The sequence below is a fragment of the Glycine max genome, chromosome 18, assembly GCF_000004515.6.
Source record: "Glycine max cultivar Williams 82 chromosome 18, Glycine_max_v4.0, whole genome shotgun sequence".
In the NCBI taxonomy this organism is placed as follows: domain Eukaryota; kingdom Viridiplantae; phylum Streptophyta; class Magnoliopsida; order Fabales; family Fabaceae; genus Glycine; species Glycine max.
This window is the reverse complement of record NC_038254.2, coordinates 47855796-47870200: the sequence shown is the minus strand read 5'-3', so window position 1 is coordinate 47870200 and position 14405 is coordinate 47855796. Positions and strand designations below refer to the sequence as shown.

General features: G+C 32.6%; 1 protein-coding gene across 2 annotated transcripts; it reads left to right on the top strand.

The window, feature by feature from the left end:
* The first annotated feature begins 9274 nt into the window (after window positions 1-9274).
* Window positions 9275-13885, top strand: LOC100780938 (MDIS1-interacting receptor like kinase 2). Of its 2 annotated transcripts, XR_001386008.3 has the most exons (3): window positions 9275-11685; window positions 11814-12218; window positions 13327-13885. XR_001386008.3 is itself a non-coding variant. In XM_003551497.5 (2 exons), the coding sequence occupies exons 1-2, from the start codon at window positions 9372-9374 to the stop codon at window positions 12146-12148; spliced, it is 2649 nt and encodes an 882-aa protein (XP_003551545.3). In that variant the 5' UTR covers window positions 9275-9371; the 3' UTR covers window positions 12149-13885. The 2 variants fall into 2 exon arrangements, 1 of the variants encoding a protein (XP_003551545.3); XM_003551497.5 differs by having other exon boundaries at window positions 11814-13885.
* The last annotated feature ends 520 nt before the right edge of the window (window positions 13886-14405 follow it).

Sequence of the window (14405 nt, the reverse complement as noted above, 5' to 3'; positions counted from 1 at the left end):
AAGGACGAGGTTTAAAGAGAGTTAGGCCCATTCACTCGAGGGATCGTGGTTTAGGTAATTTCTCAACATAAGAATACTAGGATAACATTAAATAGAGAAAAACACATAACAACATCAAGGAAAATTTAGTAGAATGACCCAACGCTTTTTACTTGACTATTTTACTTCTCAATCTTTAGATATTTAGTTTGCATTTAAATAGATTTTAGAACAAAAAAAAAATCTCAACTTGATATTTACTTGCTTTCAGTTTATACAAATGTTTGCTCACTAAATATACATTTTCTAAGTGAAACAAATTTCCTGTGGACTCGACACTCGGTCTTACCATTTTAATATATTACTTGTGCGATTCGGTACACTTGCTGAATAGCATCGTGGACAAGTTTTCAGCATAAGCATAAAACACACAATTACTAATCATCATAAAATATTTTAATGGCCTCATGTAACTTGGGCAGATATTTCATTGGGTGACATTGAAAGCAAATTGGTTTAAAGAGTTTGGAACAAACAATGTGGTGTCTGCCACCCTCTTTTGCGGTATTATAGTAAATACCTAGAAATGATGCTTATATAGCATGAATTCTACTTAGATACATGTTTGTTGTGTAATATTAATTGGCACACTTTCTATAGCATGATGTTATCAATTGAATGAAAATCTAGGACCTGCTTAGGCCATATGCCATAGCTTGGATGAACCATTCACAGAGCTGAAATATATGGTATCCTGTTGTGGTTATAACTTAATGATTTTTGGGCTATAAAGTTAATTATTTTAAACTATTTTTTTATAATTATAGATCTACATTCTAATCCTTGAGCAATAGGGACACTGGTACATGATGGTCATGTGCTTGGATGATCAAACCATATATTGTCTAAAGTCCAACATTACAGATACTAACATTGGTTGAAGGAGGGACAATACAATGACTATAGTAAGGAAATATTTACACATGTACACTACACATATTATAGTGTCCTCATCTAACCAATTAAAATTGTTGTTCTATATAGTCTAACATTGTTATACAAATGATGGAAACATCTTACTTTCCCCCAAATTATTTGGCTAAAATGGTAGATGGAAAAAATTTGGACATTGTGCAAAGTAATGGATTACCCAAATGTGGCAACTAGTAATTTAAATCTCCAATGGATTTCCATATGCTGCTTCTATAGGGAATAAATTTAAAATGCATACTATTGCCACAAAACAACAACTAACAACCATGTTTGCTATTATTTATAGTTACAATTTGGCAACTTGGGTATTCAAATGGCTAGGCATGGAGCAGAACTTCAACCCAAATCAGACATATCACGTAAGCATAGTATTATGATTCAATTTATTGTTAATAATTGATATAAGATAAAACTATATACCACACACAACTTTTGCTTTTTGTGCAAGTATTGAATGAAAATGCATTAAGAATGAAAGTGATTATGGATCTTTTGTGTGACGAGCATAATGAATTAGTCTTGCATCAAAATAGATGAACTATGTACCCTGTAGGAATCCATTTGTGGATAGTTTGTATTTTGCAAATTTTTTTGTTCTATGAATCTATCAAATACAAACTTCTGTAAGTGACATCACAAAACATGAATTCAAACCACCGTCTTTTTTATTTAATTACTCATATGGCCATTAGAGCATATGATACAAGTATAAACTTAAACATAAAGTTCAATGTTGGGCCTACAAAAAACAAAGTTCAATATGACACCATTGTGGTCCTATTCCCCCCAAGAGTTAAAAAGTAAAAATATTCTAACCAAAATTTGGTTGTGGGCAGAATTGATGTTGGGCCTTATATGTTTGTTCCTTATATGAACTATTCTGATTGACAACTCTTGGGCACATTCTTTTATTGTGACTCGTTTGTCTGCACATCATGCACTTCTTCATAACTTTAGCTTTGCTTTCAGCAACACCAAAATTTTTAGTTGGTTGAGCACGACTACGTTTTGCTCGAGTAACTAGGGCATCTCCATGAACAATATTTGTTTTCTGTTGTCTTGACTAAACATCTCCATCAATTGAAAACTTCTTCACCCACAACATATCACGTTCATTTATAAGTTTATGCCTTTGATCATCATAGTCATCAAAGGTTTCAGCTACCATGACACTTCCTTCCTTGAAATACTCCATCAATGACGAGTACCTCAAATTTTTATCACATCCCCGAAAATCATTGAGTTTGTATGAGTTTCCACACCAATTCTGGTCCACCTTTTCAATACCAAATAGGAAGGAAAATCTGAAATGTTCAAGTGAACCAAAACACTTAGGATGTGGTCACAAGGAAGACCAAATGTTTCTAACCTTTAACATGAAAACACTTAAATTCAGATGATGAAGGTTCAAACCAAACATGCCACTCACGTTTCTCAAATTCATACTTTGGTAGATAAAAATTAAAAATACACTCACTTATAAGATGATTTTTATAAACTGTCTTAGAATGACAATCTTCTAAGACGGTTTTCAGGAAACCATCATAGAATGACAACATTCTAAGACGATTTTCATGAAACCATCGTGAAATGATAATTTTTAAGATGGTTTTTGGAAAGGCGTCGTGAAATGATTGAATTTATTTACAAAAATACCACCTCATTTTATTCCATGATGGTTTTTTCTCAACTGACATTAAATCAACATCGTAGAAACACATTTTTGTAGTAGTGTTAGAAGGACTGTTCCATTTTGCAAAGGATACATGATAAGCATTTAATTCAGAACCAAACCAAGACCAATTTCTTATTTTGATTACACTACTAGAAAATAAGGTTTTAACATCAGTTATCAAGGACTTTACATATCGGTTATTAACCGATGTTAAAAGTATTACCGTTAACATCAGTTTTGGAAATCGATGTTAACATAAAAATGATAACATCGATTTTTAAAAAAATCAATGTTATACAGTAATAAATATATATAAAAGAAGTCATATATCTTGATATCAACATCGGTGACAAAAACCGATGTTATTATATACATACAACATCAATTTTTAGTAAAAATCGATGTTGTATGTATATATCAACATCAGTTTTTTCAAAAACCGATGTTGGCAGTCAGACAACAACATCGGTTTTTAGTAAAAATTGGTGTTGTTTTGTGAACATACGACATCGATTTTTGGTAAAAACCGGTGTTGTATGTTCAACAACAACATCGGTTTTATAAAAAACCAATGTTAATATATACATACAACATCGATTTTTAGTAAAAGCCAATTTTGTTTTTTGGATTTTTTTAATGTGTTGTTTGTTTTTTATAACCCCAAATTAACCTGTAAATCTAAAAGTAGAACCACAATAGATAATTTTCATTCTGTTTTCAAACAATTTTTAGCAGAAATTCCATAAAAACTTTAATATTTACTATGAATTAAAAGAATATTTAATGTGCATATAACATGAATTGTAAAAAATGTAAATTAACTAAACTATAAATATCAATCATAACAATTTGGTAGGGACAAAAAGCCTGCGATCCTGATGCATAATCATGTAGCTGACTATAAATATCAATCATAACAAAAATAAACTTATTTATTCTTACTAATTGGATTTTTTTATTAATATTCTACGTGTCCATGGCCTACTTATACATGTTCCTTAGATAGCATCATAAGAAATACCCTAAACTCCAAGATGTTTCATCTATCATAATTAAATTAATTAATTGATTGGTAACAAGTCATGCTTTTACTTAAGAGGAAAAATATATTACATAATAATACAGACTAACCACAAGTTCTTTTTATAAGCCAAGAACATTGCTAGAGACAAGTATTGCCAATGACCAAACAACCAAATCTTTCTATCCACTTGTCAACTTCAGCAAGAACATTTCTTGATATGATTTTCGTGTCCTCTTCCCTAAAATTAATTAGTCTCACTAAAATCAACAACCACTTGGTATTTTGAAATGTGTAAAAAGAAATATCTAAATTAAGTACATAAAAGTTGTACCTAACACTAAATGATTCTTCCAAAATAGGTTGCTCAATCAACTTGGTCAGTGGCTTTTAATGACAGGAGCAACGTCTTTCTTTTGCACAAAATACGTGGGACAAATCTGCACCCTACAAGCTAGGAAAAATAATTAGATAATTTGATTCAATAAGAATAGGTAAAATAACTTCCAAAGAGAGAAAAATAAACTTGAAGGTAGAAGTTTATCGATGTGTATTATACAATCAACCAAATTGGTGGAGAATTCGGCACGACGGAGCAAAGGGTAAATGAAAAAAGAGTTCACGTACTAACAATTTTTAAAACTGATATGGCAGCAAATATGAGTTTTCAAAAGTTGGTTTTTTATTTACTTTGTGTATTTTTATTTACTTTGTTCTCACTCATGAAGTTGGTTTTTTGAGAACCACACTTGTGTATGCAAGTGAAATGAAATGGGCTAAAATAAGAAAGCATGAAGTGTTGAACATAGGTACGTTACTTTATGTAAACATTTAATCGCCTTATGGAGTGTTTAGATTGTTTTGGTCCCCTTGTACGACTAAAGAGCATGTTTAGTGGGAATTGAGGGGGCTTGTAATTGTCCAAAATTTATCATGGCTGCAATGTGGTCGAAAGGGTCATCATAGCTTCTAATTTATATTCTGAGTTTTTTCCACATTCACTGGTCCTCCCAAATTATTCAAATTCTGACTTTTTTTATGGAAATTTATCCTATGCCCTTTATTGCATATATACGGATTTTTCTTTTAAAGGTAGAGGCCTTACTACTTGAACTTAATCTCAAGTTCTTCCTACACCATAAAATACAAAACATATAATTGGTGTTAAAATCTAGTATGTGGATATATGGATATGAAGTATAGTGTTTCATACGATTTTTTTTTAATTACACAACATCTATTTGTTCAAATCTTCACATCTGCTTACGAGGTAAATACTTGCAATAATTAATAAAAACAAATGGCAAGTAGGGTGTTGTTAGGAACATTGTTTTTCAAAAAGAACTACCTGCTTTTCTTTCTTCATTTTCCCCTTTCTAGTATTATTTCAGTACATGCATTAGGAATAGTCACGAAATGTGGGATAACTCTTGCTATAATCGATGTTTCCTTTGCACAAGTGAGAATAATTAGTCACTATTTTCTTACATGTGTGTTCTCGTTATAGGTTACTAAATTAAATGAAGGAAAGAGCACTTCAGAGCTTAGTAATGTACTTGTGAACACTACTACTGAGATAGCTAATGCCGAAGTTGAAGATGAATTGTCATTATGACTCACATTGCCAAATCCTTCACCTCAGAGCCCAGGCAGTGAGATAAGTGAGGCAATCTCATCATGCCCTGGGTTTGGCATCAACTACAAGTACTACTTTAGTTCATCCACTCACACTCTCAAAGAAAGAATTAATTTGGACCTATCTTTATCCCTATGTGGCAATTGAATTTCATGCTCTTTTGTAAAATCAATAGGTATAATTCACTGACATGTCAGCTTGGAAATCTAAAGTAATATGAGTTTTTATTTTTATTTTTTAAGATAAGAGTTTGTATTTTTCTAAATGTATGAAGTGATTCTAATGTGTTTATTGTTTGTGTGTGTTCTGCTCACAGGAAGTGAATGGCCAATTTTGGATTGCCCAAAGAGGATGAAGATAGCAATTGGCTCCACAAGGGGCCTGACATATCTCCATGATGGCTGTAAGTATATCTTGCATTTGTGCTATGACATTATCCATTGTTACATACAATACATTAACGCAAATGATAAGTGCCTTTTCACTAGAACAATTGATAGGGAAATGATTTTTGCATCTCACAAATGCATATTCCCTAGAAAAAGGGTGGTTGTCTAGCATTGCAACACTAAGTCTCCAAAATCAAGGATCCAACTATACCAATCAATAATTAACATGATGTAGCCTAATTTTGGAAGATGAACTCTATATTATAAGGGCTAAATCACACAAGCTCCCTTGTTAATGTGATTAAAGACCAATAATAAAAAACAACAACATTATTTGTACGAAACCAAAATTCATGACCAAAGTTTCTTTTTTTTTTTTTTACATTGTACAGAAAATTAGCTCTGAATGTAAAATTGAAACAATTCCAAAACCCACACTCTGGCTGTAGATGCCACTACCCCTTTATCAGTTCTCATCATATTAAACATTAGAAATTAGAAACTAGCAATAGCAATCACAAAACTAGAGAATAATGCAAGTAAACAGAGTTAATTAAACTATATAAAAATAAATTTCATCAACAACAGTGTGCTTTAAACACCAAAGCAATGCTGAAAATTTATTCAGACCAAACACTGCTTCCTCAAAACAAAATACCCAACAATGGAATTCAGCACACCCACATGAGTTATAATATGAGAGATAAAATAGAAACAATGAAAAGTGAGAAAAAGGGAACTTACAGAGAGGCAGGAGGAAGAGGAAGAGGTGGGGCATGGTGCAGAAAAGGAAAAGAAGCATTCATGGAGAGAACAAAAAGGTGAGTGGTTGTGGCATTGGAGACAAAAGAAGAAGAAGAAGAAGAAGGATAAAAAAAAGATCTTTGTTCACACAACCTACCAGGACACAACGGTGAGCGTGACGACAGACACAACTAGAGCGCGACAGTGGACACAGGGTCAGAGATGATGACAGTGACGACACTTGTTGTGGACACGGGGTCAGAGTCGTGACGAGTGTGTGTTTGCGAGATTGAGCGTGGGCAGAAAAGGGTCTTGGATTTTTAATTTAAGTAAAAACACAACATCGGTTTTTTAAAAAAACCAATGTTGATTGACTAATGTTAACATCGGTTTTTAAAAAACTGGTGTTAATTAACTAATGTTAACATCGATTTTTCAAAAAATCAATGTTAACATCGATTTTGACAAAATCGATGTTAATAAACTCATCTCAAAATCGATGTTAATAAACTCATCTTATTTACAAGAATGTCAACGCGTTATTGTTAAAATCGGTTTTGTCCAAAACCGATTTAACCTAACGATGTTAAATCTATAATTTGCAGTAGTGTAAGAGTTTGATGACTATACATTGTTAGCGCATAAATTTTACACTGTCAACCAATTAAAAATCATATTTTGTATGACTTTTAAGATAATTATTAAAAAAGTTAACAAATTTATTATATATTATAGTTTGTGATTAGATGATAACAAAAATTACTTTACACTTTGAGTGTATAGCGTATTTTATCTTTTTATTAATTCTAGTACACTTGTAAATTCAAAAGTTTAATTTCATTCTCACAAAGACAAGTAATTTTTTCTAACCAAAAATCTGTCATGCATATTGTGTCCTTTTCTCTTTAATCATCCCCTGATGTTGAAGATAGTGGTTCAAAATACTCTTAATATCAACAACATAATAACCTAGCCAAGCATAACATGCTAAAGCTGATATGCAATTCTACTGTTAATTGTTAAGTCATACGAATGAGAAGTTTCCCATTGATTAAGAAAAATAAAAACACAAGACTAATCATGAAGAGAAGCGATTATATTTCTCTTGATTAGCCTAGTATAGTATAGTATAGGAATTGGATCACTTCAGCTGGGACTTGCTAATTTAATTACCATTGTGGACCTCATTAAAGTTTGTTTAGTAGGGTCGTTTTCTCTTTCAAGCTAGTAGATAAAGAAGCAGATACAGAAAGAAGTAGACAAAATATCTTAAAAAGGAGGGAGCATCCTTGAGGATTGGATAATTTGTATATTGAGGTTGAGATTTGAGAAAGTGGCAAGACATTAAACTTTTCAGTAAACTTCTAATTTTAGAGTCTGTTTGGATTAACTTATATATGAAAATAATTATAGAAAAAGAAAATAAGAAGACAAAATAAAATAAAATAAAAATTTCTCCATAAGTTAAAAATCAACTTTTGAAGAAACAAAGAACTTCTAAAAAATAGTTTATTCATAAATCAATTAACTTATGATGAGTTTTTTTTTATTAATTTTTCTTTATTATTTTGTTCTCCTTATAAGTTCTTATGAAAGAAGTTTATCTAAACACACTTTAAATCCTTTTCATTACTGTAGTGGAAGGTTAATGTAATTCATTACTGTAGTGGAAGGTTAATGTAATTGAAGAACAAATGTACCCTATGGTTGCTAATTACTCTTGATTTTTTATGATTATGCATCAGCTCTTTGAATTAGTACAGCCTTTTTACAATTTAATATTGCAACGGAAATGCCAAATGTTTGTGATAAATCTTTACTGAAGTATAAGATATAAGATTGACTTGATGGTTGAGAAAATGAGTTTAAGGGGGAAAGGAGAAGAAGGGAGAAAGAGGTTATGATGAGTTTGAATCTCTCCATTGACATTTATAACAAAACTAACAAATTAACATTCGTGGATAAAAATATCTTGACTCAAGTGATTAACATCATTGTGTTTTTTCTCAAAACATGACATAATTAATTTGGAAAGTTATCTTTTGCTATTATTTTTTCTCAAAACATCAATGTTATTTTCAAACAAAAATGAGTAAAAGAAATACTTCAAGATTTAGAAAAAAAAAAAACTATATGCATGGTGATGTTATTCAAATCAATCTCTTAATTCTTTGTTAAATTTAATTATTTTAAATAAACTAAAACTTTCCTCTTTCTCTTTAAGTCTCGTGCAAACGATTCACAAAGCTGATGTATACACTAAGTATATCTTACTTTTAATTATATTTTTATTTTTATTTCACTCAAATATATTATTATTTGAATTAATTAATCTCAGATTAAATTTGAATAAAAATTCATCATATTTTAAATCAGGATACAACCATGCCAAATTGATAGATAGATATAAATTAACAGTCCAGCATATCGCAACACATTTTTTTTTTCATATAAGAAGATGCTGAAATATTATTGATGAGAAATGAGAGATACATCACTAATAATGAGTTGGTCCTATTGTGATGGGTCTAAAAAAGTTAAAAGCCAAGGAAGTCTAACAACTTATTCCTTGGCTTTTTGTAAACAGACCTTGCAAGGACTAATTTTCCTATTATCCTCTACCAGACAAATTTGACCAGTATTGCAAATTTGAAATCGCATTAATTCTTCCATTGTTTCACACAGACCCACGAGTCCCATGCATGTTTGAACCACGCGCTAATATATACATATGCCTCACGGATGGTTGTAGTCGCTGGTCAATGATCCCGTGTACGTGACTTTTTGCATATAAGTATATGCAATATTCCCTTGGCCATGAACTGCATATCTCTCACTGAAATTAAATCGAAGCATCTTTACGTAATTATTTATCCACTCTAAGATTGTATTAGACAATCAGTGATTGAAGAATTCACCCAATATACACCAGCCATGGTGTTCATATTTCCAACGTTTCATTCCATGAAGCTCCTATCATTTTGGTTGCTTCTAATAGTAATGCGGTTTGGTGCATTCATTATGGCCACTTCTCTCCTTGCTACTGCATCCTCTGCCTCACTCACACTACAACACAGTGAAGCAAATGCTTTGTTGAAGTGGAAAGCCAGCCTTGACAACCAAAGTCAGGCTTTGTTATCTTCATGGGGTGGCAATAGTCCTTGCAGCAATTGGCTTGGAATTGCTTGTGACCACTCCAAATCTGTCTCCAACATAACTCTTAGAGGTATTGGGTTAACGGGTACGCTTCAAACTCTCAACTTTTCATCACTTCCAAACATCCTCATTCTAGATATGAGTCATAACTCATTGAATGGAAGTATTCCTCCCCAAATTGGGGTTCTGTCACAACTTACTCATCTTGGTTTAGGTGTGAATAATCTCTCTGGACCAATTCCTTCCACTATAGGAAACTTGACAAAGCTCACCAAACTCAGTCTGCGCTCAAATAAACTCTCAGGGCCAATTCCTTCCACTATTGGAAACTTGACAAAGCTCAGCACACTTGCCTTATTCTCAAATAAGCTTAGTGGAAACATTCCAATAGAATTGAACAAGCTTAGCAACCTGAAAATTTTGTCTTTTTCTTACAATAATTTCATAGGTCCTTTGCCTCACAACATTTGCATTAGTGGAAAGTTGATGAACTTTACTGCTAATGATAACTTTTTCACGGGCCCACTACCAAAGAGTTTGAAGAATTGTTCCAGCCTTGTAAGGTTGAGGCTTGATCAAAATCAACTGACTGGAAATATAGCAGATGATTTTGGTGTCTATCCAAATTTGGATTATATTGACCTAAGTGAAAATAAATTGTATGGTCATCTTTCCCAAAACTGGGGAAAGTGCTATAAACTCACAAGCCTTAAAATCTCCAATAACAATTTATCTGGCAGCATCCCTGTAGAACTAAGCCAGGCAACCAATTTACATGTACTTCACCTAACTTCAAACCATTTCACAGGAGGCATTCCAGAAGATTTAGGTAAATTGACCTACTTGTTTGATCTCTCTCTCGATAACAATAATCTTTCAAGGAATGTCCCTATACAAATAGCATCATTGAAAAATCTTAAAACCTTGAAACTTGGAGCAAATAATTTCATTGGCTTGATTCCAAATCATCTTGGCAATTTGGTCAACTTATTACACTTAAATTTGAGCCAAAATAAATTCAGGGCAAGTATTCCATCTGAGTTTGGTAAACTAAAATATCTTCGAAGTCTTGATCTTAGCAAGAACTTTCTGAGTGGAACAATAGCACCATTGCTTCGAGAGTTGAAAAGCTTAGAAACATTGAATCTCTCTCATAATAATCTTTCAGGGGATCTCTCTAGCCTTGAAGAGATGGTAAGCTTGATATCAGTTGATATATCGTACAACCAATTACAGGGTTCACTTCCAAACATTCCAGCCTTCAATAATGCTTCAATGGAGGAATTGAGAAATAATAAAGGCTTGTGTGGCAACGTCTCAAGCTTGGAACCATGCCCAACATCAAGTAACAGATCTCCAAATAATAAGACTAACAAAGTCATATTGGTATTACTACCCATTGGTTTGGGTACTTTATTACTATTATTTGCCTTTGGAGTCTCATATCATCTTTTTCGAAGCTCAAACATACAAGAACACTGTGATGCAGAATCACCAAGCAAAAATCTATTTGTGATATGGAGTTTGGATGGAAAAATGGCGTATGAGAACATAGTCAAAGCCACAGAAGAGTTTGACAATAAACATCTCATCGGGGTTGGAGGACAAGGTAGTGTTTATAAAGCAGAACTGCACACAGGTCAAGTAGTTGCTGTCAAGAAACTGCATTCAATCCAAAATGGAGAAATGTCCAATATTAAAGCTTTCACAAGTGAAATTCAAGCTTTGGCAAAAATTCGACATCGTAACATTGTGAAGTTATATGGCTTTTGTTCTCATTCACGAGTCTCATTTTTGGTGTATGAGTTCTTGGAAAAGGGAAGCATGAATAAGATTTTAAAAGATGATGAACAAGCAATTGCATTTAATTGGAATAGGAGGATGAATGCCATAAAAGATGTAGCAAATGCATTGTGCTATATGCATCATGATTGTTCTCCTCCAATTGTTCATCGAGATATATCAAGCAAAAATGTTCTTTTGGATTTGGAATATGTGGCTCATGTCTCAGATTTTGGAACAGCCAAGCTTCTTAATCCTGATTCAACCAATTGGACCTCACTTGCTGGCACTTTTGGATATGCTGCTCCAGGTTAATTCCTTTTTTCATTTTTTCTTTGATGGTCTTCTACCAAAAAAATTACATAATATAGTTAACAACATTTCATGTCTATTTCAAGAATGTTACCTAATACATTATAACTTTTTAATTTTCTACAGAACTTGCATACACAATGGAAGTGAATGATAAAAGCGATGTGTATAGCTTTGGGGTATTAGCATTGGAAATTGTTTTTGGAGAGCACCCTGTAGATTTTATAAATTCTTCATTATGGACATCTTCATCCAATGTCATGGACTTAACATTTGACATTCCTTCCTTAATGATTAAGTTAGACCAACGTCTCCCTTATCCTACAAATCTTGCTGCTAAGGATATAGCTTTGATTGTAAAAATAGCAAATGCTTGCTTGGCTGAAAGTCCTTCTTTGCGCCCTACCATGAAGCAAGTTGCCAAGGAGCTTGCAATGTCAAAGTCATCTTCAATCCATTAATTTCACATTGTCATTGCCAAGGAGCTTGCGTGAGTTCTACTCGTCCATCCCCCCTATCCAACTTTGCGATGTAATTTTTTCACCTGTTTTGTATCTCTTAAGTCATTAAATTTGGTGTTTTCAACTTTTAGATTCTTACCATATCATATGCTTCAATATCAGCGAATTGTGACAATGATTTGAATTTAGAAGTGCCATATACATACAAGGATTACAACATAGTTAAGCTTACTTTTATATGTTGCTATTTCAGTTATATCAATGATTCTTTATTTAAAATATTCTTGATTACTTGTGTTCCAGTGAAAGTTTGGATCTAGCTAGCTCAACTGTCATTTGTACGTGTTTTGTTGCCCATTTAGTTTATCAGTTGTAGGAACACATTCATGGTTTGATCTGACTGATATGCTTGAGCTTTGATGTTGTGCTTTCTTATCAGGGTATAGATTATTTTATACAATATCATGTATTAGTGAGTAAAAATGCTTTTTTGTTTTCGTGAGAAAAATAAATTTATACAATACAATGAGATTCCAACACACATTCAAAACCACCAAACATATAGATTTAGCTACTTCACCTATCTTCAAACCATCTCACAGGGCGCATTCAGAAGATTTAGGTAAATTAACCTTCTTGTTTGATCTCTCTCTCAATAACAATAATCTTTCAGGGAATGTCCCTATAAAAATAACATCACTGAAAGATCTTGAAACCTTGGAACTTGGAGTGAATAATTTTACTGCCTTAATTCCAAATCAACATGTGATCTCTCCAGTCTTGATGAGATGCAAAGCTTGATATCTGTTGATATATCGTACAAACAATTAATAGGTTCACTTCCAAAAATTCCAGCCTTTAATAATGCTTCAATTGAAGCATTAAGAATTAATAAAGGCTTGTGTGGCTATGTCTCTGGCAACAATGCCTAACATCAAGTGACAAATCTCAAAGTCATAAAACTAACAAAGGGATGTTGGTATTTTTACCAATTGGTTTGGGTACTTTAATACTAACATTATTTGCCTTTGATTCCTTTTTTCTTTTGCACCGAAAATATAATGATTTTATTGGTTTTCTTTGTCTTCTACCAAAAACTTATACAATAGTTGTTAACATTGTATGCTTATTTCTAAAATGCTATTTAATACATGACAACTCTTTTAATTTTTCTATAGAACTTGCATACACAATGGAAGTAAATGATAAATGTGATGTATATAGCTTTGGGGTATTAGCATTGGAAATACTTTGTGGAGGGCACCCTGGAGATTTTATAACTTCATTGATGACATCTTCACCAAATGTCATGGACTCAACACTTGATATTCCTTCATTGATCGGTAACTTAGACTGACGTGTCCCTTATCCTCCAAATCCTATTGCTAAGGAGATAGTTTGATTGTGAGGATAGTAAATGCTTGCTTGACTGAAAGACCTTGTTCTCCCCCTACTATGATGCAAGTTGCGATGGATCTTGCAATGTGAAAGTCATCTTCAATCCGTTAATTTCACATTGTCATGTATATTTAGTTGAAAGATTAAATTTGCCGAATATAAGCATGATTTCTACTCCCCCATCCCTCACTTAGCTTTTAATTGTAATTTTTTCACCTGTTTTGATTTTGTAAGTCATTCAATTTGGTGTGTTTTTAATTTATATTCCTACAATATATATGCTTAAATATCAATAAATTGTGATCGATTTGAATTCAGAAGTACAACCATATACGTACAAGGTTTCTGAACTCATTTAATCTAAATTCTAGATAATTTACAATATAACTCAAAGTATTATGCCATGAGTCATTGATATTCATGAATAGAGAAACTATAAGTAGAACCTAAAGTTAGAGGTCTACATCTTCCTAAAGTTAGAGATCTGCACCATGAGTTGTGTTTGGCTTGAAAATTAAGTTTCAATCAATAAGAAACTACATATTTTTGTGAATGAATACTATTTTTCAGCTCTAAGATATGTTCATGCTTCCTGATATATACCTGGGTTTTATATTTGCTCCCTAATAATTTTTCTTTCATTTTTGCTCCTTGATATTTAAATTTTTTTGTCATGGGTCCCTGCTGCTGTTAGCTTTTGTCAATTTGGTGCTAACATGTTTGTTTAGTTGACACGTCACCATGTTAGGTATGTTGTCACATGTGCTCCAAGGATGAATTTATAGAGAACAAATACAAAAATCCTTTAAGCACATGTGGTAATATACGTGGCATGCTGACGTGTGAACTTAACGAACAC

Coding starts and splice junctions, on each gene's coding strand:
- LOC100780938 (XM_003551497.5), top strand. CDS start 9,372: ATGGTGTTCATATTTCCAACGTTTCATTCCATGAAGCTCCTATCATTT. Junction 11,686..11,813: donor TTTTGGATATGCTGCTCCAG/GTTAATTCCTTT, acceptor AATTTTCTACAG/AACTTGCATACACAATGGAA.